Source organism: Megalobrama amblycephala, linkage group LG11 (assembly GCF_018812025.1).
Source record: "Megalobrama amblycephala isolate DHTTF-2021 linkage group LG11, ASM1881202v1, whole genome shotgun sequence".
Lineage (NCBI taxonomy): Eukaryota > Metazoa > Chordata > Actinopteri > Cypriniformes > Xenocyprididae > Megalobrama > Megalobrama amblycephala.
Window position 1 is genome coordinate 13,438,128 of NC_063054.1, and position 27,295 is coordinate 13,465,422.

The 27,295-nt window shown below is 35.5% G+C and overlaps 1 protein-coding gene across 1 annotated transcript; it reads right to left on the reverse strand.

Moving 5' to 3' along the window:
- Positions 1-2,993: 2,993 nt before the first annotated feature.
- ube2j1 (ubiquitin-conjugating enzyme E2, J1) lies at positions 2,994-25,505 on the reverse strand. The gene is made up of 8 exons (XM_048206222.1): positions 25,295-25,505; positions 23,769-23,842; positions 20,306-20,437; positions 11,868-11,952; positions 11,497-11,602; positions 7,813-7,942; positions 5,211-5,345; positions 2,994-4,967 (listed from the first exon to the last, which is right to left on the reverse strand). Exons 1-8 carry the CDS (start codon positions 25,323-25,325, stop codon positions 4,692-4,694), a joined length of 969 nt encoding a protein of 322 aa, XP_048062179.1. The 5' UTR covers positions 25,326-25,505; the 3' UTR covers positions 2,994-4,691.
- Between the last annotated feature and the right edge of the window lie 1,790 nt (positions 25,506-27,295).

The following is a 27,295-nucleotide window of genomic DNA, read 5'->3' on the forward strand; positions in this document are numbered from 1 at the left end:
GGACCCGACCCGGACCCGGCTGACCATTTAAAATATAGTCCCGAACCCGTACGGGTCCCGGGTCGGGTCCCGGGTCTTCTTTGTAGACCTCTAGTGTAGGCTGCCCATGCCACACGCACTCATGCAACCCCATACCATCAGAGATGCAGGCTTCTGAACTGAGCGCTGATAACAACTTGGGTTGTCCTTGTCCTCTTTAGTCCGGATGACATGGCATCCCAGTTTTCCAAAAAGAACTTCAAATTTTGATTCATCTGACCACAGAACAGTTTTCCACTTTGCCACAGTCCATTTTAAATGATCCTTGGCCCAGAGAAAACGCCGGCGCTTCTGGATCATGTTTAGATATGGCTTCTTTTTTGACCTACAGAGTTTTAGCCGGCAACGGCGATTGGCACAGTGGATTGTGTTCACCGACAATGTTTTCTGGAAGTATTCCTGAGCCCATGTTGTGATTTCCATTACAGTAGCATTCCTGTATGTGATACAGTGCCGTCTAAGGGCCCGAAGCTCACGGGCATCCAGTATGGTTTTCCGGCCTTGACCCTTACGCACAGAGATTGTTCCAGATTCTCTAAATCTTTGGATGATATTATGCACTGTAGATGATGACAACTTCAAACTCCTTTCTGATATTGCTCCACTATTTTTCACCGCATCATTGGGGGAATTGGTGATCCTCTGCCCATCTTGACTTCTGAGAGACACTGCCACTATGAGAGGCTCTTTTTATACCCAATCATGTTGCCAATTGACCTAATAAGTTGCAAATTGGTCCTCCAGCTGTTCCTTATATGTACATTTAACTTTTCCAGGCTCTTATTGCTACCTGTCCCAACTTTTTTTGGAATGTGTAGCTCTCATGAAATCCAAAATGAACCAATATTTGGCATGACATTTCAAAATGTCTCACTTTCAAAATTTGACATGTTATCTATATTCTATTGTGAATAAAATATAAGTTTATGAGATTTGTAAATTATTGCATTCCTTTTTTATTCACAATTTGTACAGTGTCCCAACTTTTTTGGAATCGGGTTTGTATAGTAAACTGTAGTATACTGGATATAGTATTTACAACACTTTGCTAATGAATGCTACAGCATACTGTAGTAACTGATAAACTGTAAATACTGTAGTAGGGCCTATACTTTAGTTTTTAATACAGTAAACTATAGTGTATTGTAGTAAAACTAATATACCCTATAGTTGTAGAAAACTTAGTATTGGGTAAAGTAATTTATGTTAGTTGTGTTATATTACCACAGCAACTATAGAATTACCACAACAAATTAATTCAAATACTTTACTATAGTATGGTTCAAAAATACTATAGGGGAAAGCGGAGCACAACCTAACACTTTTTGACTTTCTCAGTTTGTGTAAATCTACTTAGGGTTCAGGGAATTTCTTTTGTTCCACATTAATTTCACATGTCTGCTACAAATATGTGGCTTTGTTTCATTAATACAGTGTATACTTTTTTCTTTATTCACCCCGAAAGAAGGGAAGTGAAATGTGACAACATGCCCCATAGGTGGGGCACATTGTAACATGTGATGGCACGCTGTAACATGACCATATGGCAGCTAAAATTCTTAATTAAAAAATATATACATAACAAACTAAAATATTTTGTCAATAAAAGACAATAATTATTTTTTTTCATATAAATTTATAGCATTTTTTTTAGAAATTAAAATGTAAATAATTTTGTAGTTTGACAATGAACACTCTGCAAAATACAGCTATACGGCATAGGTCAAAACAATACACCCAAACAGATGAAGAAACATATCCAGACATTCAGAAAAACACAGAGCTGAACAAAAACACTCCCCTCCTTCCACTCACAGCTCTCACAGAACACAAAGACAAACAGACAAGCCAGTACAAATGCTGTAAATTTCTTGAAATAATATTTTCTGGATGTTCATGTTCTTCCTCTCAGTCTTTATTCACATTTATGTTCCATAGTTTCTCAACATATATTCATAAAAGTTGACTATGCCAGTTGTTTCATAACTGTAAGTTAATAGTTCTAATAGCTGGGCACATTGTAACGCAGTGTTACAACGAACCCTATCTGCGCAACTGGAATTTAAACCTGGTTAGTTTATTCTGATAGTTAGTGAAGCATTAAAGAACTACCCAAACTGCTGAACAACAGACAGGAGATTAAAATAATATCAGATTTGTCTAAAAAAAACTGGCGAGCCGCGCAATGATGAGTAACACTATTCTACATGTAGCCAGTAAATTCTCATGATCATGAGCCAAGCTTACTTAAAGGCTTATGCAAATGCTTTAAATTAGTTTTTTGGAATATTGGAATTTCAATATAAATTAATACCGATTAGTTTTATGGTCCCACTTTATATTAAGTGGCCTTAACTACTATGTACTTACAATGCACTTATTGTGTACATACATGTTTTTACATTGTACTTATATTTGAAAAATGCCTGCATAATTACATCTGTAATTAATTTCTGTAATTACATTTATAATTACACTGTTGACCCATCCCTTACACCTTACCCCTACCCTTAAACCTGTCCCTAACCTTACCCATATCCCACCTCAATAGCAGAAAATGTGTTTTACAATTCAATATGAACCCAATAAGTACATTGCATTTATTTTTTGATGTAAGTACATAGTAGTTAAGGCCACTTAATATAAAGTGGGAGCAGTTAAGCACACTTGTTTCAGAAAGCATCCCATGATGCACATGATGAAGTTCACTTAGTGAATGTCCAGAGTGAGCTGCAATCTAGACAAAGAAGAAAAGTTTTCACTTGTTTTTCAGTCAAGAACATAATTACCATACTACAATTTGTATTATATCCTGGTTTTGATTACTGTTATTCTAAAATGTGGAGAAAATGAGCGGGCGTGTTAAACTTCTGCTACTGTATGCAGTTTTCCTGGTGAAGATTACTCAAGGAATAGAGAGGACAAATGGAGAAAAATGCAACTGGATCTGAATCTCTGATTCATTTAAATGTTTTAATGATCATCTGTGTTTAACAGTAGTAGACATCAATCACAATGCCCGACATTAAATGTCAAAGCCTTATACAGTATGTTGATATAATATATAAATGATTTAACACAATCTTATAAGCCAAACTATTTTGCACATATTGATATATGGAGTAAATAGAGAAACATGAAAATAATAAAAATACTAGATTCAGTTCTTGTGCCGCCACAACTCTAGGGTGTTTTTGGTTGGTTACTGGCCTTTTTTTTTTTTTGGTTCTCTTATGGCCGGTGGTTTTATCGCCCACCATGTCAAAGTCTGAGAAGTAACAACCAAGCCACACACTCTTACCCTTCATGTCAATAAAATAAATGCTGCAGGTTGCATGCCTAGTTTAATATTATCACTTCAGTGCAGCAAAGTACTTCAAACCCTACATGACAGAGTGAAAAGAGCAAACAGTTATGGATAAGTCAGGTTTATTCGTTATTAAAGAAAACTACTGGTTGTTGCTTAAGGAAGTAAAACATGATGTTGTCTCTCAACATAGGGGCAGTATAGCTTTCGTCTACACCATTAATTCATGTATTATGCTGCTGAGTTTAAGAAATATTTGTAAAACTTAAAAACATTATTGTTGTGACTGCTTGAATGTTTTCTGAAAATTAGCAACCAGAGAGGTTCATCTTTCCAAGTGGATATGTTTTTTTAACTGTTTAAAAGTAAAATACAATATTACAACCATGCCTACATTATTATAGTGCGTAAATGATCAATTCCGAGACACATACATTTCAGAAGCACATCAGACGTCTGCAAATTCTCAGGTTTTTAGTTTGTTTCAGTCTAATACCAAATTTTGTACATTGGTACTGAAATGCATTATTTGGGAAACAGGTTGAGATTAAACCCTCAATATATTGCAGGAACTGTAGAAAGCCTCTTGTCATATTTCACCCCAAAACAAAAAGTAATTTTATTAATTATTTTTTGCATAAAGAAAACAAGAACAGTACCCAGTTCTAATTACATGTGATATTTTTCAGTAATGTGTCTAGATGGTCTGCCCAGACACAAAGATTTTCCTTTTATTTTTTTTAATAAAATTTTCCAAAATTAAAAGGCAGTACAATAATTACCACCATGAATCATAAATACTTAACATTTAAAATAGCTAGGGTATAATTGTCACATTACAATCAATAAAAAAAATCTTAATGGTCCAAAAACAGACTTCACTGTCTTTATGTAAAATATAAATAAGTTTTTTTCAGGGGTGAAATCTATGGAAGCTTGTTTCTGCCACCAAATAAAAAAAAAATAATAATAAAAGGTAATTGCAATTTTATCTCGCAATTTTGCGAGTTATAAAGTCAGAATTGCAGGATTGCGAGATATAAACTAGCAACTGCGAGAATTTTTTTTTTAGAAATTTAATAAAAAGTCGTAGTTACCTTTTATTTCCCTGTGGCGAAAACAAGTTTCCATTGACATGTTCTTGACAAGCTTACTGAGATTCGCCCTGTTCAGGTTTTGTTCTGAAGATACATCTAGAAATCTTGTTCCATTTTATGAAGACACAAATGTCTGGGAGGGTGTCCAGGAAGGACAAACACACATCTGGCCTGATAAGACAGAGAGTGCGCTAGATCTGGACGTGGACAGAATGACAGTAGCAGGTTTCCGGTGGTGTAGAAAGAGTTCACAGCTCGTAATCAAACTTATACTCGTGGGCCAAATAGATTCTACGGAAAATGAGCGCAGCAAGCGCAAGTGTGAGGAGAACTATGAGGACGGCTGAGCCCGTGTGACTGGTGTCTTGCGGTGGGTGCTGGGCAGCGGGGGATGCCGTGAATGTGGGGTATCTCGGGGACTGGTTCTGGTTTTGGTTCTGTGAGCGCCGCTGACGTGGACTTGGAGCTGTTGAAACGGATGGACCCTCGCTTGATGTCTGAGCATCCACCAATGATGATTCAGTCTAGACCAGAAGAAAGAGACTGAAGATCATTACAGACACACTGGGAGCAGATGCTACTGAACAGCGGTGCAGGATACACGTGCCCCACACAATCATTATGTTTTCAAACTAGAGCTTGAGTCATCAGCAAAAATCTACCAGTCTCATCATCATCAAGTACTTTCCAATTATCCCCAGCAGCAGAATGAACAAGAAATGATGATGTGTAAGAGTGTGAGAGGGTACGAGTGTTTGTTGTCCCACCTGCTCAGCTGAAGACACAGAAGTTTCTTCTGTTTCTCTCTCTTCTGTAATCGAGCTCTCACTGTTACTGGAATCCGCCGCTGCTGCTGCTGCTGCAGAACTGCCACTGTCTGCAGTTGATGAGCTGGAATCGGCCTGATGACAGATTTTTCAAAATAAAGAAATGAGAATTGGGGTGTAAATGTGCTTAATTCTTATGAAAATTGTCATAATGCAAAAAGCTTAATGAACCTATACTGACTTAAGGCAAAACACTACAGACAAAATATTTCGTCATGCACTAGTCAATTTTGAGATTTAAGTGTTTATTTTATTACCATCTGTAGATTTCATTTAGTCAAGTCAGCTTTATTTCTGTAGCGCTTTATGCAATACAGATTGCTTTAAATCAGCTTTACCGTGATAAACGGGAAAATAATAGATGCAAATTTCATCAGATAAAAGAAATTCAACTTGTGCTGTAAAGACAATAGTCATTATTCAGTACAATGTTGATTCAGTTCAGTTCAATAATGTCGATGTTGCAAAATTCATCAATTAATTGTGTCAGTGCAGTCAAATCAATAATATTGCTGAATACTGAGTATTTTTAAACCCCTAATTACAAGATACATATTTAAAAAGGCAGTTTCTTAAAATACGTTGTTTTTTTTCCTCTTGCACAGAATCAGAAATCTTCACTTCACTTCACTACACTGTATTCTGAAGGGTTTTACAGAGAGATTTGTTCATATATCATTTGCCTGATTTTATACATTTTATTCCTACAAATATGGTGAGTTTTTATCATGGAGTGATGAAAAGAGAAATTTCCCTCTGTAAAAACCTTTAAAGGGTTAGTTCACCCAAAAATGAAAATTCTGTCATTAATTGACCCTTCGCAAAGACACGCCCCCGTTAGTTACTGTTGCTTTGTCCGACAAGCCATGACGCTGTCACGCCACACACAGTGAAAAATACATCGCAGAGCAAAGAGGATACTGACAACACGTCGACAGACAAGACAGAGCAGGTTACTTATGATATTAAACAAAGTCCCAGTTTTCAAACTGTGTAGTTATTAAAGAAATTCAAACAATAAAAACCGTTTTGTGGCTCTTTAATGTGTCGTGACCATGGTCATGACAGATTGCTGTAGCGCCTCAGCTCAAGAGGCTCGTTAACCGATCGTCTCTACCTACTAGTCCAATTATAGCATCAAATAAACATAAATGAACATGAGAATGAATGTTGTTTCAAACGCGGAAAGACGTCAATATACACAATTTTTCAAGTTTAACTCCACCGAGGTTAATCTTCTAACTACTTGCTGCTTTGCCGGACCAAACGGCGGATGCGGCGTTCTGATTGGTTAGATCGCTTGTCAATCAAACTCCCTGCAAAGGGTCAATTACTCACCCTCATGTCGTTCTACACCCATAAGACCATCGTTCATCTTTGGAACTCAAATTAAGATATTTTTCATAAAATCCGATGTCTCAGTGAGGCCTGCATTCCCAGCAAGACAATTAACACTTTCAAATGCCCAGAAAGCTACTAAAGACATATTTAAAACAGTTCATGTGACTACAGCGACGAGAATACTTTTTGTGCACCAAAAAAACAAAATAACGACTTTATTCAACAATATCTAGTGATGGGCGATTTTAAAACACTGCTTCATGAAGCTTCGAAGCTTTACGAATCTTTTGTTTTGAATCAGTGGTTTGGAGCGTGTATCAAACTGCCCATCACTAGATATTGTTGAATAAAGTCGTTATTTTGTTTTTTTGGCGCACAAAAAGTATTCTTGTCGCTTCATAACATTAAGGTTGAACCACTGTAGTCACATTAACTGTTTTAAATATGTATTTAGTAGCTTCCTGGGCATTGAAAGTGTTAATCGTCTTGCTGGCAATGCAGGCCTCACTGAGCCATCGGATTTTATAAAAAATATCCTAATTTGATTTCGAAAGACGAACGACGGTCTTACAGGTGTGGAACGACATAAGGGTGAGTAATTAATGACTGAATTTTCATTTTTGGGTGATTTTTGTTTGTTTATGTTTTAACGCCATGCGAGCTACCTCAGTTATATCCATGGTGAGAACGAGATATTTTTTTTTTATAAAGGAAAAAAAAAAAATTTGATTTTTAAATTTAATCTTAGATAAAAATTCTAGAAATAAATCAGGCCTTACTTCATTAAAAATCTTTTCATAAATGTCAACAAAAAAATAAAGAGTTCTAACAGATTTCAAACCAACACAATCCATCAAAATATGCTTCAACGATAATGGATTCTGGCACAAAGGAGGATCTTCACCCGTTACTCTAATACGTCAATCAAATGAAACAACAATTTTGAACCCGTTTAGATTTCTGTTATGGAAATTGATGCAAAGAAACACAAATTTAATTAGATAATTCCTCATTTGCATATTTAAACATAACATTTCAGAAAACTTTCAATACAAATAAATTCTTAATGTAATCAATCAACTGAGGAAGTATGGTGATGTCTAAACGTTTTACCCTATTCACCTTGGGTTTCTTGCCATAATTATCATTATGAAAATCTAATATTTTGGATGTTGAGGTGGAATGTCATGAAAAGTCTCACCTTAAAGCTGATTTGCTGGGCTAGTCTGTGTGCCTGAGGGTCAACAGGTCGCAGGTCACTGTCAGGAGAGAGTGCTAGCAGAGCGGAGCGCATACAGCTGCCGCACGTTTCACAGCAGAAATCCTGAGACCTGTCAAACAAACCACATGCATACAAATGGAAAACCTTATAGAAAATCAATAGAAATAAAATCAACAGCCTCAATTATGCTAATGATTTCCCCATTCTGATAGAAAAACAGAGAATGTAGAATACTAAAAAAATAATTGCAGTTTGGGATGCTAATTGGTTAATCTACTTGTTAACTCGTGACATACTGAAAACTGTTTCCAGGTCCGAGCCTACTATCTCAACAGCCGTTTATGAGCACTATACATTTCTGTCATGACAATCTCTGAATAGTTGAGCATGGTAATGGATATGACAATGTTATTATGTTTGGTCTTGGCGGAATAGATCTGCTACACTGCTGCTGCTGTTGGTTATTGCTGCTGCAGAGCCAAGTTACAGGATTTGCCACTGCCAGTACATACACAACACACAGCTGTGAGAAAGACATTTTTCTGCTGTTCTATAGTATACATGAATTACCCGTAGCAGATCTATACAGGTGGAGCTGGGGAAGGTGGAGGGTTTATCAAAGCAGTAGCACAGACGCTGACCAAGTATTTGAAAGTTGAACAGCGAGATAAAAGTGTATGAGTACATGAAGATGGTGGCCAGCTGATGGTTTGAAGGCAGATTGAATAACTATAGAGCCAGTGCGGTAAACACAGATTTTGGGTGTAATTTTCATGTGCTGGTATGTGTGATGGGGGTTGACGTTTAATCAGCACGTGTTGATTGGAGAAATGTCGCTGAGAACAACAATCTGTCACATCTCCTTCTGTCTTTAGATGTATTTGTGTGTTTAGAAAGGACACAGCATGTCCACACTTGCTGAAATGAGGCCTCAGCTGGATATGATAATGACTTCTTAGTCTCTGGGGCAGTATGTGGTAGTTTCACTGTAGTGAGCATCTAAACTGAAAACACCAAAAAAAAAAACAAAAAAAAAATCCATGTCCCAGTATGTATCAGTGATGTATCAGTTAACAATACCATCCATTCTCCAAACTGCTTGTCTTATGTATTCTATCCCAGTGTCTCAGGCAGCAGGCCAGGAAACCCCCTGGACGAATGGCTAGTCCATCACACAGCTCATACACACAGACACACACATTCACATTGATAACAACACCATGCTACTTTATATGCATATTCCATGTTTAAAACTTTTACTAAAAAAAAAAAAAAAAAAAAAAAAAAAAAAAAGCTGCAGGAAAAACCGGTTTGCTACATTGTGAGTGTTGTATTTTAGTTGTATTTTCTCTCTACTTTCACTCTGAACCAATGCAGACAATCCTGAATGAAGGAATGTTTTTCTTTCATTTTGTCTCATGACTTGTTTAGTGTTTGTTAGCCCATCTGATTGCTTCAATCTTCAGTGAAACAATCATTTCATTATTATATATTTTTTTTGGTATGTGTTATTCACTTAGTTTTATATTGTTTAAGACCCCCTGGGCTGAAAATCAAGTTTTTAATGTTTTTTATATGTCTATGTGGTGTTTTTAATATGCTTTAAGACAAACTATAAGCAAATTCATCAGTCAACACAATTACTGAGAATTTTGTCCTTAAAACTGCAGTGTAGTGTTGTCACGGTACCAAAATTCCAGTAGTCGGTACCGATACCATACCTGCGTCTCAATCAGCTCCCTAGTTCCCTAGGTCGTGAATCAGTATATCATGAAAGTGAATGTGGCTGATTCCCTGATCAGTGCCCTGACTACTGAACTAGTGAGCTGATTGAGACACACGGCATGAAAATTTTAGTTCTCGGTTTCGGTACCACAGCAAAATCTATTAGAACTATTTTACTATTTTATATAGCCATTAAATATGATTTGGAGTGTGTGTGTTTGTGTGTATATATAGGCTATCAATTAAATAAATTTTGATAAAAAAAAAAAAAATGCTCAAACATCCTTCAAAGGTGGTAACGTAGGTTTTAAAGCTGTATGCTGGTCAAATGCTGGTCCTAAACTGGTCCTGCTGGTCCATGCTAGTCCTAAACTGGTCCTGGACCAGCATAAACCAGCTCAAACCACCATACCAGCTTCAAACTGCTTCAAACCTACTTTACCAGCATATTCTTCAGCATGAAACAGTGAAACAACATCATTTCAGCCTTATTATATTTTTTTTTTGGTAAATGTGTTATTCACTAAATAATAAGAAAGTTAAATATTATTTCAAAAAGCATTCGTTTTTTATTTCCACACAAAGACGCGTCATATAGCCAAAGTCCCATCATTACTTTGATATAGACTGCTTTGCGCTGTGAGATGGATGTGGGACACGAGCAGGAAAGAGACCATTTCTCTTTAATAATATCTTCGTTATCTCCTGATTTACAAACAACTGACACTTTTGTAAAAGGTGTGAAGAGCGAGTTTTATCCTCCGCAGGAGCAAGACATTCAGGCTATGTTTGGTTTAGCGCTGCCAGAGAAAGCCAAAGTAAAAATCACTGGTGTGTGAAACACGCTATACAAATAAACTTGACGCGCTTATAAAGTTAATAACGAGCACAAACTGTGTTAAATAGAAATTGACGTGCAAGCAAAAAGGTTTCTGTCCTACATTCGAATCGAATAGTCAACACAATTACTGAGAATTCTGTCTTTAAAACTGCAGTGAATCAAAGACAGTCTCTAAAACGGGGTTTGAAATCACCCCTGTTCTCTACGTCACAAACATGTTGTAACCAATCCCATCAACGTGCGGGGCGGTCAAGAGAAGCCAGGTTATCCCGGTATATTTTTCTGTTTTCTGTTGGAAATTTTTCTATATGAAAAATAGGGTACATTTAGCAATATAGCGGGTGAATTATGTATATGATGTATAGTGCAATGTTATGATGAACTATAAGCCCTTCTCCACCGACTATTTTGTTTATTAGTAAGATTAGAACTTATGAGAAGGCGGAAGCGTTTTTTTGTTTTGTTGTTTTCTTTGATTTAACACCACTCATCATCCCTCTCTCCTGTGTTCTGATTTTGTTTTTTGCAACTTGTATACGTTTTGTAAATAATCATTTGGTTGTATTTCATTACGGTCTTAAATATCATACCTTATACTTAAGATTTATTATAATAATGCAAGAATCCATGATGGCTTTTGGCAACTGTTCCTTTCTTTAGTTCATTTAATTTACTTATTTTATGTAAAAATCTTTTTATCTTTATGTTATATCCTCTAATACCTCTAGACATTTAAAAAGGGGATGTAACACTTATTAATTGGTTAACTGTGAGTTATACCATATATGGTGAAAAACTGTAAATGGTTTAACATAGTATTATATGTAATTTTACAGTAAAATGCTCTGAAATGTTTGGGGGTTTTTTTATACGTAAAACCTATGAATTACCATATAATTTATGGTGAAAAATTCCCAGAAGTCCCAGCCTGACACATCACATATGATATGCACTTTGGATTTAGTGACGTGTGTTACAATGATGGTATTTTGTCTTTGTGTGTATGACCCTGTGCACCATCTATACACGAGTATTGACCATGTTTTTCAGATGAATGCAACAGATGAAAATAAAGAGGTAGAGGACAAATGTCTTACTTTTTAGCAAGAGCTCTTCTCTCCTCTGGAGTGTAATCCAAAGATCCTATCGCTCCTTCCCCTTTAGTCGGCATGAATCCAATGATTGCTATTAAGGCTGTCCGAACTGACACAGAGAAAAACATACAGCTTAATGTTGGATAAAAAAGGCAACTAAAGGATGAACGTTGGACCAGATGCGCTGTAAACCTGCTGTATACAGATGTGTATATGTGTGTCACATGGCAGCAAGTGGATTAATTTCATGTCAAGAACATGTCTGGGTGAAGGCTATGTTAACTCAATAATAAATCAATGTTAAAAAAATTATTTCAAGAAATTATTTCAGTTTTTTTAGAGGTGGTATAAATGCAATTCATGAAGATACTCACTACTCCATGACGGCTGCCATGTCTCTGGATGGTGACCAGAAATGCTAAGACAGATCTTCTTCCCAACTTCAAACCTTCCATTGGGCTGAGGAGGAGAGAAATGTTTTTTTATTAATTACAAGAGTAACAGAGAAGGACAACAGAAGAATGATTAGGGTAAGAGGAAATCAGTAGATGACAAGGAGGACACAGAAAAACCTCCACTCTGAACCTCTTCCTAAAAATATAAGATACCTAATATAAGAAAGTGAAACACTATTTTCAATATCAACTATTTTAGACAAAATCTACAAACCCGATTCCAAAAAAGTTGGGACACTGTACAAATTGTGAATAAAACAGAATGCAATAATGTGGAAGTTTCAAATTTCAATATTTTATTCAGAATACAACATAGATGACATATCAAATGTTTAAACTGAGAAAATGTATCATTTTAAGGGACAAATAAGTTGATTTTAAATTTCATGGCATCAACACATCCAGTATGGTTTTCCGGCCTTGACCCTTACGCACAGAGATTGTTCCAGATTCTCTGAATCTTTGGATGATATTATGCGCTGTAGATGATGATAACTTCAAACTCTTTGCAATTTTTCTCTGAGAAATTGGGGGAATTGGTGATCCTCTGCCCATCTTGACTTCTGAGAGACACTGCCACTCTGAGAGGATCTTTTTATACCCAATCATGTTGCCAATTGACCTAATAAGTTGCAAATTGGTCCCCCACCTGTTCCTTATATGTACATCTAACTTTTCTGCCCTCTTATTGCTACCTGTCTCAACTTTTTTGGAATGTGTAGCTCTCATGAAATCCAAAATGAGCCAATATTTGGCATGACATTTCAAAATGTCTCACTTTCAACATTTGATATGTTATCTATATTCTATTGTGAATAAAATATAAGTTTATGAGATTTGTAAATTATTGCATTCCTTTTTTATTCACAATTTGTACAGTGTCCCAACTTTTTTGGAATCGGGTTTGTATTACAAAGATGAAAACTAGCAGTTCCACTAAAGTGTTCACACTAGGGCTGTAACGATATGCGATATGAAACCGAAATCGCGATACGCATGTCCACGAACCTGTATCGCGATGTGAGAAGGCAGAATCGCGACACACCCCTTCCAACTCCCAGAGTTATCCTTCCTGTCCAGATCCAATGCTACCACATTTTTAAATTACTATAAGTATTAGGGGTGTAACGATTTATCGTAGATGGTGTGTCTCAATCAGCTCTCTAGTTCAGTAAGTGTTTCGGGCACACATTGAATCTTGCAAGCAGGTTTAAAAGTTTCTCATGTCAGTCTCTTGCATGGTCGCGTGAGAAAAGTCGTGGCTTTCTTTCACCGCAGTGCACAGCAACAGCTGTGCTCACAGAAAAGCAAAAGACGCTTGCGATGCTTTGCTTTAAGAAGTTCTGTGGGGTCGTTCACATATTGCGTCTTTTCCGCGTGCAAGTCAGTTATTATTGTCAAATGTAGCCGCGCGGCAGGCGCGCTCATAATGGGATCAACGCGGTCGCGACGCGCATGCAATTCTCAACTTCTCAGAATGCCGCAAGCGCACCGCAGGTCGTGTGACAAGAATCAACCGATCAGCTATGGCCTTTCCGTAACAAAACATCAAAAGCTCAGCCGAACAGCTGATCATAGCTGTACATGGTGGTTTTTATATCTTATCTCCATCAATATATCTCGTAGTAAAACTAATGCAAGGGCTAGAAATCATTTATCCTTTGCAGAAACATCCTGATCCTCTTGGAGAGCTCAGTTCATGGTTGCATAGCAACAGGGCTGGACTGGGACAAAAAAATGGCCCTGGCATTTTTGCTCAGACCGGCCCACCACAATCGGTCGGACACCACCCACCAGAGTATTACAATTAATGGTAGAGTTATTAAAAGTACACTTAGTAAGAGTAGGATTTCTAGACAATGTGCTCCATGATATAAAAGCTAGTTAACCCTTAGAACGTGGATGTAGAATACTGATAATTCTATAAAGAATTTTTTTTTTTAAAAATTTCCAATGAAACAGACAGCAGAAAACTATAATTTACAATTACAATCTATGACTTCTGTTTTAAGAGAGCACTGCCACTCTGTTTAGAGTGTCAAACATTTACCTCTCATTGTTTAGATACTCCCTATTAAAAACAATGAAAAAGAAAACTACACTACCAAAATACTCACAAAAAACGTCCTAATAAAATGATATTCATGTTATTCACTTGCCATAAACAACCAAGTGTTCATACCAGAGTAATAGGGTACAAGAGCTACAAAACATAACTTTTTATAGCTGAAAAGTGAGATCTAGTAGACCATCATCACGACTAACAGCTATAAATAGACACCTATAGTCTCGTTGTGAAATAAACACATCGTCAGTAATATTACATTATAATAATAACCTGAATTTTTTTTTTTTTTTTTGAAAAATCAAATTGCATCATTTCAGGTTTTTCTATGAGAAAGGCCGTTACTGCATAAGTGAACTCTGATAGCTACAAGGGCACTGCTAACTACAAAAAACAGTGCAAAATAACTTTTGCTGTGCTATTTGACTTTAGCTGACTGAGTGACCAGTGCAGTAGGTGACAGTCTGACTTTATAATAACGACGACGATTATGTTGTCTTATAATATTCATTCATTTAAGCATCATCGTCGTCGTCGTCGCATCATGAGTCCCTCGCTGTTAATCATGTAACTACCCTGCTTACCGCTTCTATTATACTCTCCTGCTTACTCTGTCCCTCATTGGCTTCACTGTCAGACACCTGCTGCTCCTCTACCTTACAGGTGTCTCCTCCATGTTCTTCTATGTTCACCTGTTTTTGCACGTCAGGTACTGTAGGTTTGGAAACTGAAGCTACAGTAACCGCACTAAACATGCCAGTAATTTTTGCACGTTGAGGCATCAACCTCTAAATTTTTTGATTTTTTTTGCCCGCAACTTCTCCGCACCCCCCTTGCACTTACGCTTTTGTTTCTCCATCCTCCTAATCCAAAGATGTTCTGGCGAAACAGAGGGGACGGGCTGGAGTCTGTTAAGAGATGTGATTGGGCCAGCCCAGTGTCAGTATGGAAAATGAACCAATGGGCCGCTGTCCCTGCTTTATGGGCCGGTCGTTGGCCAATTTTTATGTTTATTAAAAAAAATCATATCATATAGCGGCCCCGCCCTCAAGTGCGTCGGCCCACCGGGCATTTGCCCGGTATGCCAGATTACCAGTCCAGGCCTGCATAGCAACGACCGACGCCACGGGAGCGCAAGCGCTTTGGAAAGAAGGAGAAGCGGTGCGGCCGCGCCTTCCACGCGTTTTTAGACGCGATATGTGAACGGCCCCTATTCATAATTCTAAGTTCATGTTAAATTGGACTTTTTTTTTCAGTGACAGACAGCCCTATTCAACTGTTAATTTGAATACAGAAGGTTTTTATTAAAATTTTATATTTATTTTATTGAAATGTGATCTTGTATGTACAACAAGGAAAATTATTGAAATTTGTTCGTTTTTGTAATAAATCTTATTTGAATTTCAGTTTCATTTTGTTCAAAATATCGTGATACGTATCGTATCGTGAACTCCGTATCGAGATACGTACCATATCGTGACCTGAGCGTATCGTTACACCCCTAGTTCACACCCATAAATGAAAATTATCCCATAATTTACTCACCCTCAAGCCATCCTTGTTGTATATTACTTTCTTCTTTCAATTGTATTAACACAATTGTATAAAAAATTATTTTATTATATTTAAATATCCTGATTTATAATGGGAGTGAATGGTACCCTAGATTTTGAAGCCCAAAAAAGCACATCCATCCATCATAAAAGTAATCCATACGACTCCAGGGGGTTACCAAAGGCCTTCTGAAAACATCCATATTTATAACTTTATAAACTATAATTACTGGATGTCATGAATTAGAAGTCTAAAAATATAATTTTTAAAGAGAAATGACAGAGGATTTCGATATAAGACAAGAGGAGCTTGAGTTTGTTGCCTAGCCCTATTTGTTTGAACTGCGAGAGGCGTCTACTCTCACCTAAGGTGAGGTCACTCTTATGGGATAATTTTCATTTTTGGATGAACTAACCCTTTAGCTACTATAAAAACAATAGTGTGCAAAAGAAAAAAACTAAACTGAATCAATAAATATACACTACTGTGCAAACTGAAACAATACAGTACAACCCAACACTAGACCTGAGTGTATCAAGTAAAAGTTGCTGAATCATTAATGCCCTGAGTGACGAAAGCTGCAAGCATGTACTGCTAGAGTAGCGAAATAGCACATTTACAGCAAAATCAATTGATAGCAAGTAGTGCAGTATTATGTGTTGTTCTTAAAGTTTAGCATTTAATGGTAATTTACTATTATTTTGAGAGTGATTTCTGATGAAGTGTCGTGTGTGACAGACAGATGGAAAATTTGGCGCTAATATGATATAAGGGACTAATAAACTAATATCCTATTGAAGCACAATAAAATAAAAATAACTATAATAATTATGTTAATAAAAAAAATAAAAAAATCAAGACTATAATAATGGTATAAAAAGGTTCAAGTCCATCAGACACTAAGGTTTTTCTTTGGGGGTGTTTGATTTGAATTGCAATTTTTGCAATTTTTTTTTTAATTTTATAATTATTTTTTAATGTTTTTAAAAAAGTAATGCTCATGGCATGAGACACTGAAAAAACAGCAAGAAATTAAGTGAAAAAGAACAAGAACATTGCCCACAGAAGGTCAGTTAAAGTATTTTCTTGAAATTTATTTATTGTTGTTCAAACGAGCAGAGACAGGGCCTGCACAATAAAATTAGTAATTAGTCTTTTTTTTTTTTTTTGAGTTTTCATTTACACATTTTGCACTTTACAATAAACATCTAAATGTCTGTTTAGTAATTCCTATGTAACAGATTACACCATTTAATTGGGGTGCTTCTAATTAAGTGATAAAAAAGCAGTTGGAAACATTTTACAAAAGACATGCAATGCTTTAAAGCTGCAGTCCGCAACTTTTTTTGTGTTAAAGATTTACAAAAATTATATAATGAGAATATACAACATGAATCCATTTTCCAAACTGTGTTTTTGTCTTATCCTGAATCATTATGGTACACTTATAATAATAAGTGTTTATATTCGGACTATTTCAGACCGGACTGGTAGGACCCGCCGCAGAGTATCACAGTTACTGCGTGACTCACCATAGACATACACGGAGAAAAGTAGCTCCGGCTAGAATGTTTTTCCGCAAGACGCGTGCAGTTCTGTTTATTAACCGCTAGAGGGCCAAAATTCGCAGACAGCAGCTTTAAGTTTTACTAATTATATGTAAAATGTAATTAATATTATACTGGAAAAAATTCCTCAAAATCTTGTGGGTCACATGAGTTCCTGAACATGATGAATGATGGGATATGCTTAGCCAAAGACTACAGACTATGCACTCCTATTATTTATGAATAGGGGAAACTGCGACGTGCAATATGGCGGAGTAAGTCCCACTTTCTAAATAAAAGAGCAAATTTCAGGATTCCCCCATTCAAGTAGATAGGTCTTGGAGGTGTTGCAAATACGGCCATCGAGTGAACAGACTTTGGCTTAGCTCAGAGATAGTGTGGTTTTAGTGTGCTACTTGCTACAGTCGTCTCATATGCTTATATTCCTGTAGTGTACTCTCAAATGGCTAAGTCTGCAAGTGTGGCTACTGGGACAGTCACAGGCCCTAAAAATTCTGTATGCAAATGACCTTTGTCAGTGTTCTATGATGAAATAACCTCAGTGTACTGGCATAGCATAACATATCACACTATTAGTCATGAGGGTTTGACAAGCTGCTGAATAATTGTTAAAAATAAGATTTATATTATTTTGCATTGTGTCCAAAGCTAAGATTTTTAATTACTTTTACATTTATTTAATTAAAAAACAGTAAAAAATAGTAATATTGTGAAATATTATACATAAAATAACTGTTTTCTATTTGAATATATTTCACAAAGTAATTTATTCCTGTGATGCAAAGCTGAATTTTCAGCATCATTACTCCAGTCTTCAGTGTCACATGATCCTTCAGAAATCATTCTAATATGCTGATCTGCTGCTCAAGAAACATTTAATGTGTACAATTGTACAAAATATTTGTGTACAATATTTTTTTTTCAGGATTATTTGATGAATAGAAAGTTCAAAAGAACAGTGTTTATCTAATCTAATCTTTTGTAACATTATAAATGTCTTTACTGCCACTTTTGATTGATTTAATGCACTTTGAATAAAAGTTGACCCCAAACTTTTGAACGGTAGTTTAGCTACAGAAGCTTTGTATTTCAGATAAATGCTGTTCTTTTGAACTTTCTATTTATCAAGGAATCCTGAAAAAAAAAGACAACTGTTTTAAAGAAAATAATCATAAATGTTTATGAGCAGCAAATAAATAGAATATTTCTGAAGGATTTGAACTGAAGACTGGAGTAACGATGCTGAAAATTCAGCTTTGCATCACAGGAATAACTTTGTCAAATATATTTAAATTACACATATTATTGTGATAATTCACAATATCTATTTTTCACTGTATTTTTAACAAAGGTTTTTAAAGAAAGAAACATATTTTATATGTATGAATGATGAAATACATTTTTAGACCCAGAGTCCATGATGAGGATAGAATAAGAATAACAGAATAATTTTTCACATCTTGAAATTGTTAAAAAAAAAAAAAAAAACATTAAAAAAAAAAAAAATCACATTTTTAATTGATAATATTTTGTGTATGGACAAATGCCATCAAGAAAAAAAGTTTGTTTTTTTTAAAGGTCCTTTCTAAAGACTGTACAAATGCTTATTACTTTTATGTAAAGTGCAACATAAACCAAATATCAACAAATGACCACCTGTAACTCATTTAAATTTCAAATACAGCAAAATGTAGTTTAAAAAGGAAGATAGAGAGCAAGCTAGAAAGCTAAAATGAAAAAAGAGAGATCTTGTATAAGATTCCATTAACTTGAGGAACCCCCAATAATTTTTCCTAACTATATAAAAATACATAAACAGAACGGTTTTATTTTTGTTTAATAGATGCACATTTTTGTATTTTAAACAACATTTTGTCATGTGTACAACCAATAAGTAATTTAAGTTATGACTTCGTTGCATCAATCAGATAATGTGAGGTCTTACATATGGTAGTGCAAGATGGGTCTTCATGATTTTTGGTTTGTTTGGAAAAGATAAATGTGTCAAACACTGGATATTACTTGCGGGTCATTCCTCGCCCTGGAAATGGAAGGTCAAGTTGAATACAACAAGCCAACGTAAAAGAACTAGCGGCGAAGGAAGACGACTGTTGTCGCCTCGCATTGGCTGTATCTGGGCCAAAAAGCTGCACTTGATCACACCAAAATGACTACAGAGGCGACTGTCAACTAACTACCATGTGTGCTCTAAGCCTGTATACATAAATATCGGTCTATTTCAGCAGGTATCAATAGTCTGTAATCATTTTTCAAAAAGAGAAAATGAAACTAGGACTGCAGATATACAAACTGTAAACAAAACAGCAATTGCTTGCCATTTTGAATTTCAATCATGCTGATCATTTTCTTCATTCCAGTTGGCTCATGTTGTTATGAAAACATTTGTGTATTCGAATGTTCAGGTAAGATGACATAAAATTAGAACAGCCTTCTGTCTGTGCTGTCTTGACTTCCTTGCCTTCACTTTTATTCTCATGCACCGACTTGTTCCCTAAACTGAAGTCAATCAAGAGTGATCTCTCTCACCTAAGCAGATTCAACATGTTGAATTGGACAAACTCCTGCCAATGAGAGGTGAACCAGACTACAGCCGATGTGTGGAACACATCGCAAAAACTAGCCTGACAGATGCTCACTGATGACCGACCGTCGGCTTGGTGTGTCAGGGACCTAAAAGAACCGACTCATAAGAGAATTTTGTTCATGAAAAGGGATGCAAATGGGTGGAAAAATTCCAGTAAACTTCCAGAAACTTTCCAAAATGTCTCAAAAGTTTCCAAAAATCCTGGAAAGTTTCTGGAAATTTACTTCCCTATTCACGAATGACTCCACACTGGTAACAATGTATGTGAAAGAACAACACAATAAGAAGGAGTGTAGTCTGTATTAGTGTCAAAACTTTTCTTTCAAGGCACTGTAGATGCAATAGCATAGCAGAAAACATGATAATTCAAGAACCATTCTTGGAAACGAGTGTCGTGCAAATCAATGCGTTATACTATTTTTTTTAACGGAATATGAATCGCTTTTCGATTTTCAATCCTAGGTAAAATCTGTGAAGGACCTTGACGGAAGGTTCTGAGTGTAGGTTTTGAGTAGCAGCATTAGGACCTTAGAGTTGGTTTAAGAAGTAAAAAAAAATGTCTTACAGTGAGCAGAATGATGCTGGGGGGCTTCATGGGGTATTCAGGTGGCAGCACAATCCGACCGTGATAAACTCCACCATCGAAATCAGAGTCTGGAGGTCCTCTAACGGAGAAGTGCCACTCAAACAGGTTATCCTGATGAACACATGAGAGTCAGACACTCAATTCACTCACCCACTGATGTTCACCGAGTATAGCAAAAACATTATAATTCAACATGAAAACTCGACATCTCTGATGCTAGAGACCGAACTCACACTTCTTTAACAGTAACGTCTACATGGTGTACTACAACTTAATCTAGGGTTCATGTAAAGCCTCATCAGATTAAACAAAAGCTACCAGATAATAAACCCTACAAAATTTCTTAAAGGGGTCCTGTTACGCTTTTCTCCATGTTCAACTTTCTTTAGTGTGTAACTTTGCTGTTTGAGCATGAAAAAAGTTTGTAAAGTTGCAATGCACAAAGTCACTCCAAAGGGAGTTTATATATCAGTAAGCACTACAGTTGCACGATTAATCATTAAAAGATTGTGATCTTGATTCAAACACCCATGCAATCTTATTCATGATTGCTCTTTAATGCAGTCATAAATACAAACCTTTTGGCAAAATCACACCAGAACATTTAGATTTGTGTTGGTGCTGCCGCTGACCCTTCAACCTTTTTTTGAACGTCTTTTCAACCACACAGTATCATTACTTTTGTCAAAATAGAGCAAATCACCTTTTGAAAGTAAACTGGCACTTCAAATTATGATTGTATCAATTATATTGTTCACCACTAGGTGGCATCAAGTAACTTTATTTTAAAATGATTTGTAATTGAATCATTTACGGAGCCCCTGACATGACATGCAGGAAAAAAAAATAGTCGGCTAAATCAAGTGCACGATTTATTAGTTCATTCCGCTGATTGACTAAAACGTGAACATGATTTACTATTTCGTTCCCTCTATTTACTAAAATGTGCGCACAATTTACTATTTCGTTCCCTCGATTTATAAATCATGCAAATGTTTTTAGTAATTGATTTAATAAATCGAGGGAATAAATTAGCACGTCATGCGCACGATTTAGTGAATCGAGGGAATGAATTAGTAAATCGTGCTCATGATTTAATTTTTTTTATAATATTTTTCTTGCATGTCATGTGCAGGGCTCCATATTCATTCAAGAGTTTCGCTCAAAACGCTGATTCATCCAGTAATAAAACAAGGAGTTTTTATAAGTGAGTCATTGAATTATTTATTTATTTTTAAAAAACTATTTAAAAAAAAAGAAATAATTCAAATTAAACAATTTTAAATAGGCTGCAGCAATTTATATTTTGTCAAAACCTCTAATAATTTACATGTTATTTTGTTTAGTTGTCTGAATCAGAATCGTGGGAGAATCATGATCTCTATTTGAAACAAAAAAAATCGTGATTCTCAATTTATCAAGAATCGTGCAGCTCTAGTAATAACTGCACTGTAAACCCAAACAGTACCACTAACTTATAAAGATTGAGTACACTGCAATTAAAGTCTGTTAAATCATTGATGCAACTTAAAAATATTTCATTTTCTGAACAAGGTGTTTAGTTTTATTTTTGTGTAGTTCAACATTTTTGAGTAAACCCTTATACTTAAATTATTATTTTTAAGTTGAGCGACATAAAGTGACGTCACCCACGTCACGTCGTTGCTCTTCCTAACGTTATCAGAAGAATCCATTCAACATAAATTTTGTGTTTTTGCATAAGATTAATACAGGGGAAGATGTATTATTGCTTATTGTTCTGTTATTTTGGTATTTAAAGGTGTTTCTATGAAACTTGAAGTTTTGTAGGGTTCCCATCGTGGTAAATAGTGCCTATGGTTTGGTCGAGAATAGGCTGTGAAACTTTAAGGCTAAATATACTGCATGATGATTAACAGTTCATGCAAATAAACAGTGATAGTCTCTTTGATGGTTGCATTGGCGCATACTGTTAACATGTACACTGTAAACCCAAACAGTACCACTAACTTTTAAAGATTGAGTACACGGCAATTAAAGTCTGTTAAATCATTGATGCAACTTAAAACAATTACATTTTCTGAACGAGGAGTTTAGTTTTATTTTTGTGTAGCTCAACATTTTTGAGTAAACTCTTATACTTAAATAATTATTTTTAAGTTTACTGAGCGACATAAAAGTGACGTTATCCATGTCACATCGTTGCCGACATTACCGACTTTATCAGAAGAATACATTCAACATTAAACCGAGTTGCAGCAGATTTCAAGTTCCCAGCATGCTTTGCGTCACACTCTCTAAGGGAGAATAAATGCTGAAATTGAGTGTTATTTTGTGTGTTTTTGCAAAAGATTAATACAGGGGAAGATGTGTTATTGTTTAATGTTCTGTTATTTTGGTATTTAAATGATGTTGAAGTTTTGTAGGGTTACCATTGTGGTGAAGGTCGAGAATGGGCTGTGAAACTTCAAGGCTATAAATACTGAATGTTGATTAACAGTTCATTCAAGTAAATAGTGATAGTCTCTTTGATGGCTACATTAGTGTGTGCTGTCGCTAACTAACACTTAACCATAAAGATTAGGTCTTAGTTTATTCAATATTTATTTTAAATTGTAATGACCAAATTTCTGTAGTATAAAATAATCTTTGAGTTGTTTACTTAAATGTTTTGAGTATTCTGAACTTATTGGGTTTTACAACCACTGCATCAAAATAATTGAAAAATAAGAAATATTATGTATGGTAAACAATAGTTTTAAGTACAGTGGATTTAAACATTTTTCTTTACTTAAAAGATTTCAGTTGTTTTTCTTAAATGTTTAGGTAATCGGAGTATTCTGAACTTATCGGGTTTTACAGTGCATTTCTGAACTCCCTAAATCATGTCTTGAGTTTTCTTATTTACATTGGGCTCATGGCAAAACTGACGGCATAGTCAGCATAGTTACAGTAGTGTTTACAGCACTTCAGGAAGTTTCCGGAGATGATACTTGCTGTAAGGGGTGTTACATTTCCAACACAAGCTCTAAGCGATAGACCAATCACAACAGACTGAGGCCAGCTGACCAATCAGAGCAGACAGTGTTTTTTGGAAGGTGTGTTTTAAAGAAATGAAACTAGGACAGAGCGTTCAGAGGGTGAAACAGGTGACTCGACAATGTAAATGTATATTATAAGAAAAATTTGTTTTTTTTTTAACATTAAATGATGTAATCATATTCTAGTAGACCCCAAAACAAAACTACGAAACTGTAAATGAGAATAATAAGACCCCTTTAAGGATTTTCTTTGACAGGCAAAAAAAAAGCCTCATTCATATTCAGATGTATACAATGGCTAGTTCTGCTACTAGATAAGTATATCATAACTTTCACATAACTTGAAAGTAATGATCATACTTTAGTAAAATAAATTATAATTAGACACAAAGATAATAATAATAACATTAGTTATGTCTGACCTCCAGTGGCTGAGCATGATAATGTTCAGTCGGATCCCGAAGTTCTGCTGCCTCTTTCATCAACCTCTTCACAGCTAATAAACAGAAAGAAAAAAAACAGACAAAAGACAGACACACTTATTTGTCATTGAGCTGTGCTCTTATGTCAATATCTGCAACAAATATTCGATATAATGACTGGCATCTGAATGGCCCAAAGAATAAGGCATGGGGCTAATGATAATGATGTGTACTAGATTGGTTTACTTATTAGTCTCACTCAAAACTGAATAATTTTATTGTACTCATTATGAACAATTTATGAGTTATAAGCTGTGTTTGCAAAGGCAAGCATCATTTTACTACAGTAAGTTTCATATTGAACCATACACTCGGTTTACTGCATAACCCATCCCAACTGCACTACATACATAAATGATTCTCAAATCATGTGTGCTTTGACTTAGATGACAAAAAAAATGGGGGGGGAAATCCCACAGAACTACACTGGAGAAGAGTCAAACTAGGATATCAAAGAGACTTGATGGTGAACTCTTTTGACTTGGGATAGTACCACTTTGCGACCACACCACGTCCTACGAGATCCAAGCTCTAATAATTAGCAAAACAAATCATGTAGCAAATGGCTATAGTGAAATTGTTGCAGGACAGCACTATAAAACAATAAATATAAACTAGAAACAGGCACTAGTCTAAAGATTTACACAAAATTTGAAATTACAAAACGTATAGCATAAAAAAAAAGTATAAAATGTGCTGAAAATGTAGGTAGCACATCATGTCATTTCACTCAGTGATAATGTTAATACATTTCAATGTGTGAATTTAAGGATATTTTTGTCTATGTTCACTTATAAATAACTTTCATACCTTTTCACCACTGTAAAAATGGGTAACGCTTTAATTTACATTGTATTTGTTACAAGTAGTTACTATAATATTAACTATAAGTTATGCATAATTACATGCAACTAACTCTAATACAAACCCTAACACAAGTACATGTAGTTTTATTATTATGTAATATTACTCAGCACTTAAATGTGTAAGTACACTGCAACAAGCTAAGAATGTGTGATTTGATTATTACAAATAGTATTCGATTGGCAAAATAATCATATATTACAGGCAAACTAAACAAATATTTTATTGTATCAATGTTTGCTTGTTCCCTCTCAAAACAAAATTTATATTGCGGTGGTAGAAGTACCAAGGCACAGTTATGGTACTATAAATATACAATGGTATTGGACGATAGCCATATTCATGTACCATGGTACTTACATGGCATGGTACTTTTTTGTTAGTGCTTGCTCGATCATAGATTACTAACAGGTGAAAACAGTTAGATGCATTCCAACACAGTCTGACATGGGCTATTGACACTTGAATGAGCTGCTGAAACTGAGGCTAATAATCTAGCTAGCTCATGACAGGGGCTGAATGTATGATAAAGCCTTTTCAGAGCATATAACTCATGACATTACATTTTATATCGACGATGTGGAAAAGATGCGATGACATACCTGGACTCTTCAAGTTATATTTGTTCTCCATTACGGAACAAACCTCCCGCTTGGTTGATAATCTTCTGTTCTAGTTATTTGGTGTGTGTCTTTTGGGATTTCGCCAGGTGTTTATCTAGAGCTGTAATCCTGACGTGGCAGCACTGAAGTTTTTTCCTACTTTCGAGATGAAATTTCTGAGAAAAAATGAAAACAGGAAGTAAAATGAGGTTTTGAATGGCAGAACTTTATTGATGCGATACGCATGAGCAGAGCTGTGTGACGTCAGCCCTTGAAAACGAATTATAGCAAGCTGTATAATCTTATAATGAGTACTTGGATAAATTTGGTTTTCCAAATTATGAGTATGCTGTTGTGTTTGACGCCATACCTCAGCAAATTATAAATTTTGAAAAAGGAAGTGATTCTGATGCAATATATGTTACATGTTTATTGGAGATATTTTGTATATTATAAATATTATGATAGGTTAAACAACAACCAATGTGTGATATACCTATATCATAAAAGCTTATTGTGAATAAATGTATTTAGAAATATAAACTGGACTGAAATGTGGAAAATTTGTGCAAAATACTGTTTAAATAATATAGTAAAAGATGTTACATTGAAAATACATAGTATAGATTTCATGTAGACATTGATTATTCCTGTGAGAATCCTTAAGCTATATCTTTTTTGTTACATATTATTAAAATGAAAATAATTGAATGAAAATACTACTACTAATAATAATAATAATAATAATAATAATTATTATTATTATTATTATTAATTACACCCAAAAATGAAAATTATCCCATCATAATTTACTTACCCTCAAGCCATCCTAGGTGTATATGACTGTCTTCGTTCAGATGAACACAATTGGAAATATATTAAAAAATTTCCTTAGTCCTCCAAGGTTATAATGGCTGTAAATGGGATCCCAAATAAAAAAAAAATAAAAGCATCAATCCATTAAAAAATGTATTCATACGACTCCAGAGGGTTAATAAAGGCATTTTGAAGTGAAGGGATGCGTTTTTGTAAGAAAAATATCCATATTTAAAACTTTATAAGTAAGCAATAAGGTACGAGAGGCTGTGCTGTATCGTGAATAAGTCACGGCTGAAGGGCGTTGTTAGGCACGACGCGAAGCAGAGTGCCTGCAACCCCTTCAGCCATGACTCTCGTACCAAAGACTACCATTGAAAAGGCCAAATTGTTGTGAACACAGAACAAGATGCAATTGACAAATGCTTTGACTAGTGCTGTCAGTCATGGGAAAACCCCTTAAATGTTAAAAGGACAAGATAATACATCAGACATTTAAACAGATTTTTTATTATGAAGGAACCTGAAGGAAAATGCTAAATCTGATTCGCTCACTCGATCTCTTTCTCACAGTACTCTTCTACATAATACAGTAAGCTTCAATGAAGAATATCAGTTGAGAACAAACAGTTAATGTTGCTAAGAGTGGTTGCTAAGGGTGTTGTGTAGTGATACACAGAATCGTTGGGTGAAATGGTCATAGCTGTGTTTTATCGAGAATCAGAATGGAATTAACAGAATCAAGGACAGGAACTAACTGTTTTTTCAGGAGTTTGTTTCCTCATAAAATCTTTAAGCTAATAAGGTTAAGCGTATTTGGCTTGCCATCCGCTGTGGAGGGGCTCGAGGAAGCAGCTTCAACGCAAGCTTGGATATACCCCCCAGGGACTACTAGTGCCTGGAAGAGGAGTACGATAGATGAGATGCCTAAATTATGAGGTGGAGTTGGGGAGGTGGAGGGATATCGAAACAACTGATGCCAGAGCAAGGTGAGTAGCTGCTTATCTGGTTATAATTGAAAGATTAGGGTTCCCTCCTCTTGAAATTATGTTTGAATTTCACTAATTGAAAGAAATTACATTGTGAACTTCACATAAATTCAAATAACTAGCTTCCAGGGGACGACCGTACGCAGAATGCACAGGTTGACTAGCGTCAAATAAGTAACCCGTGATACGATGTATG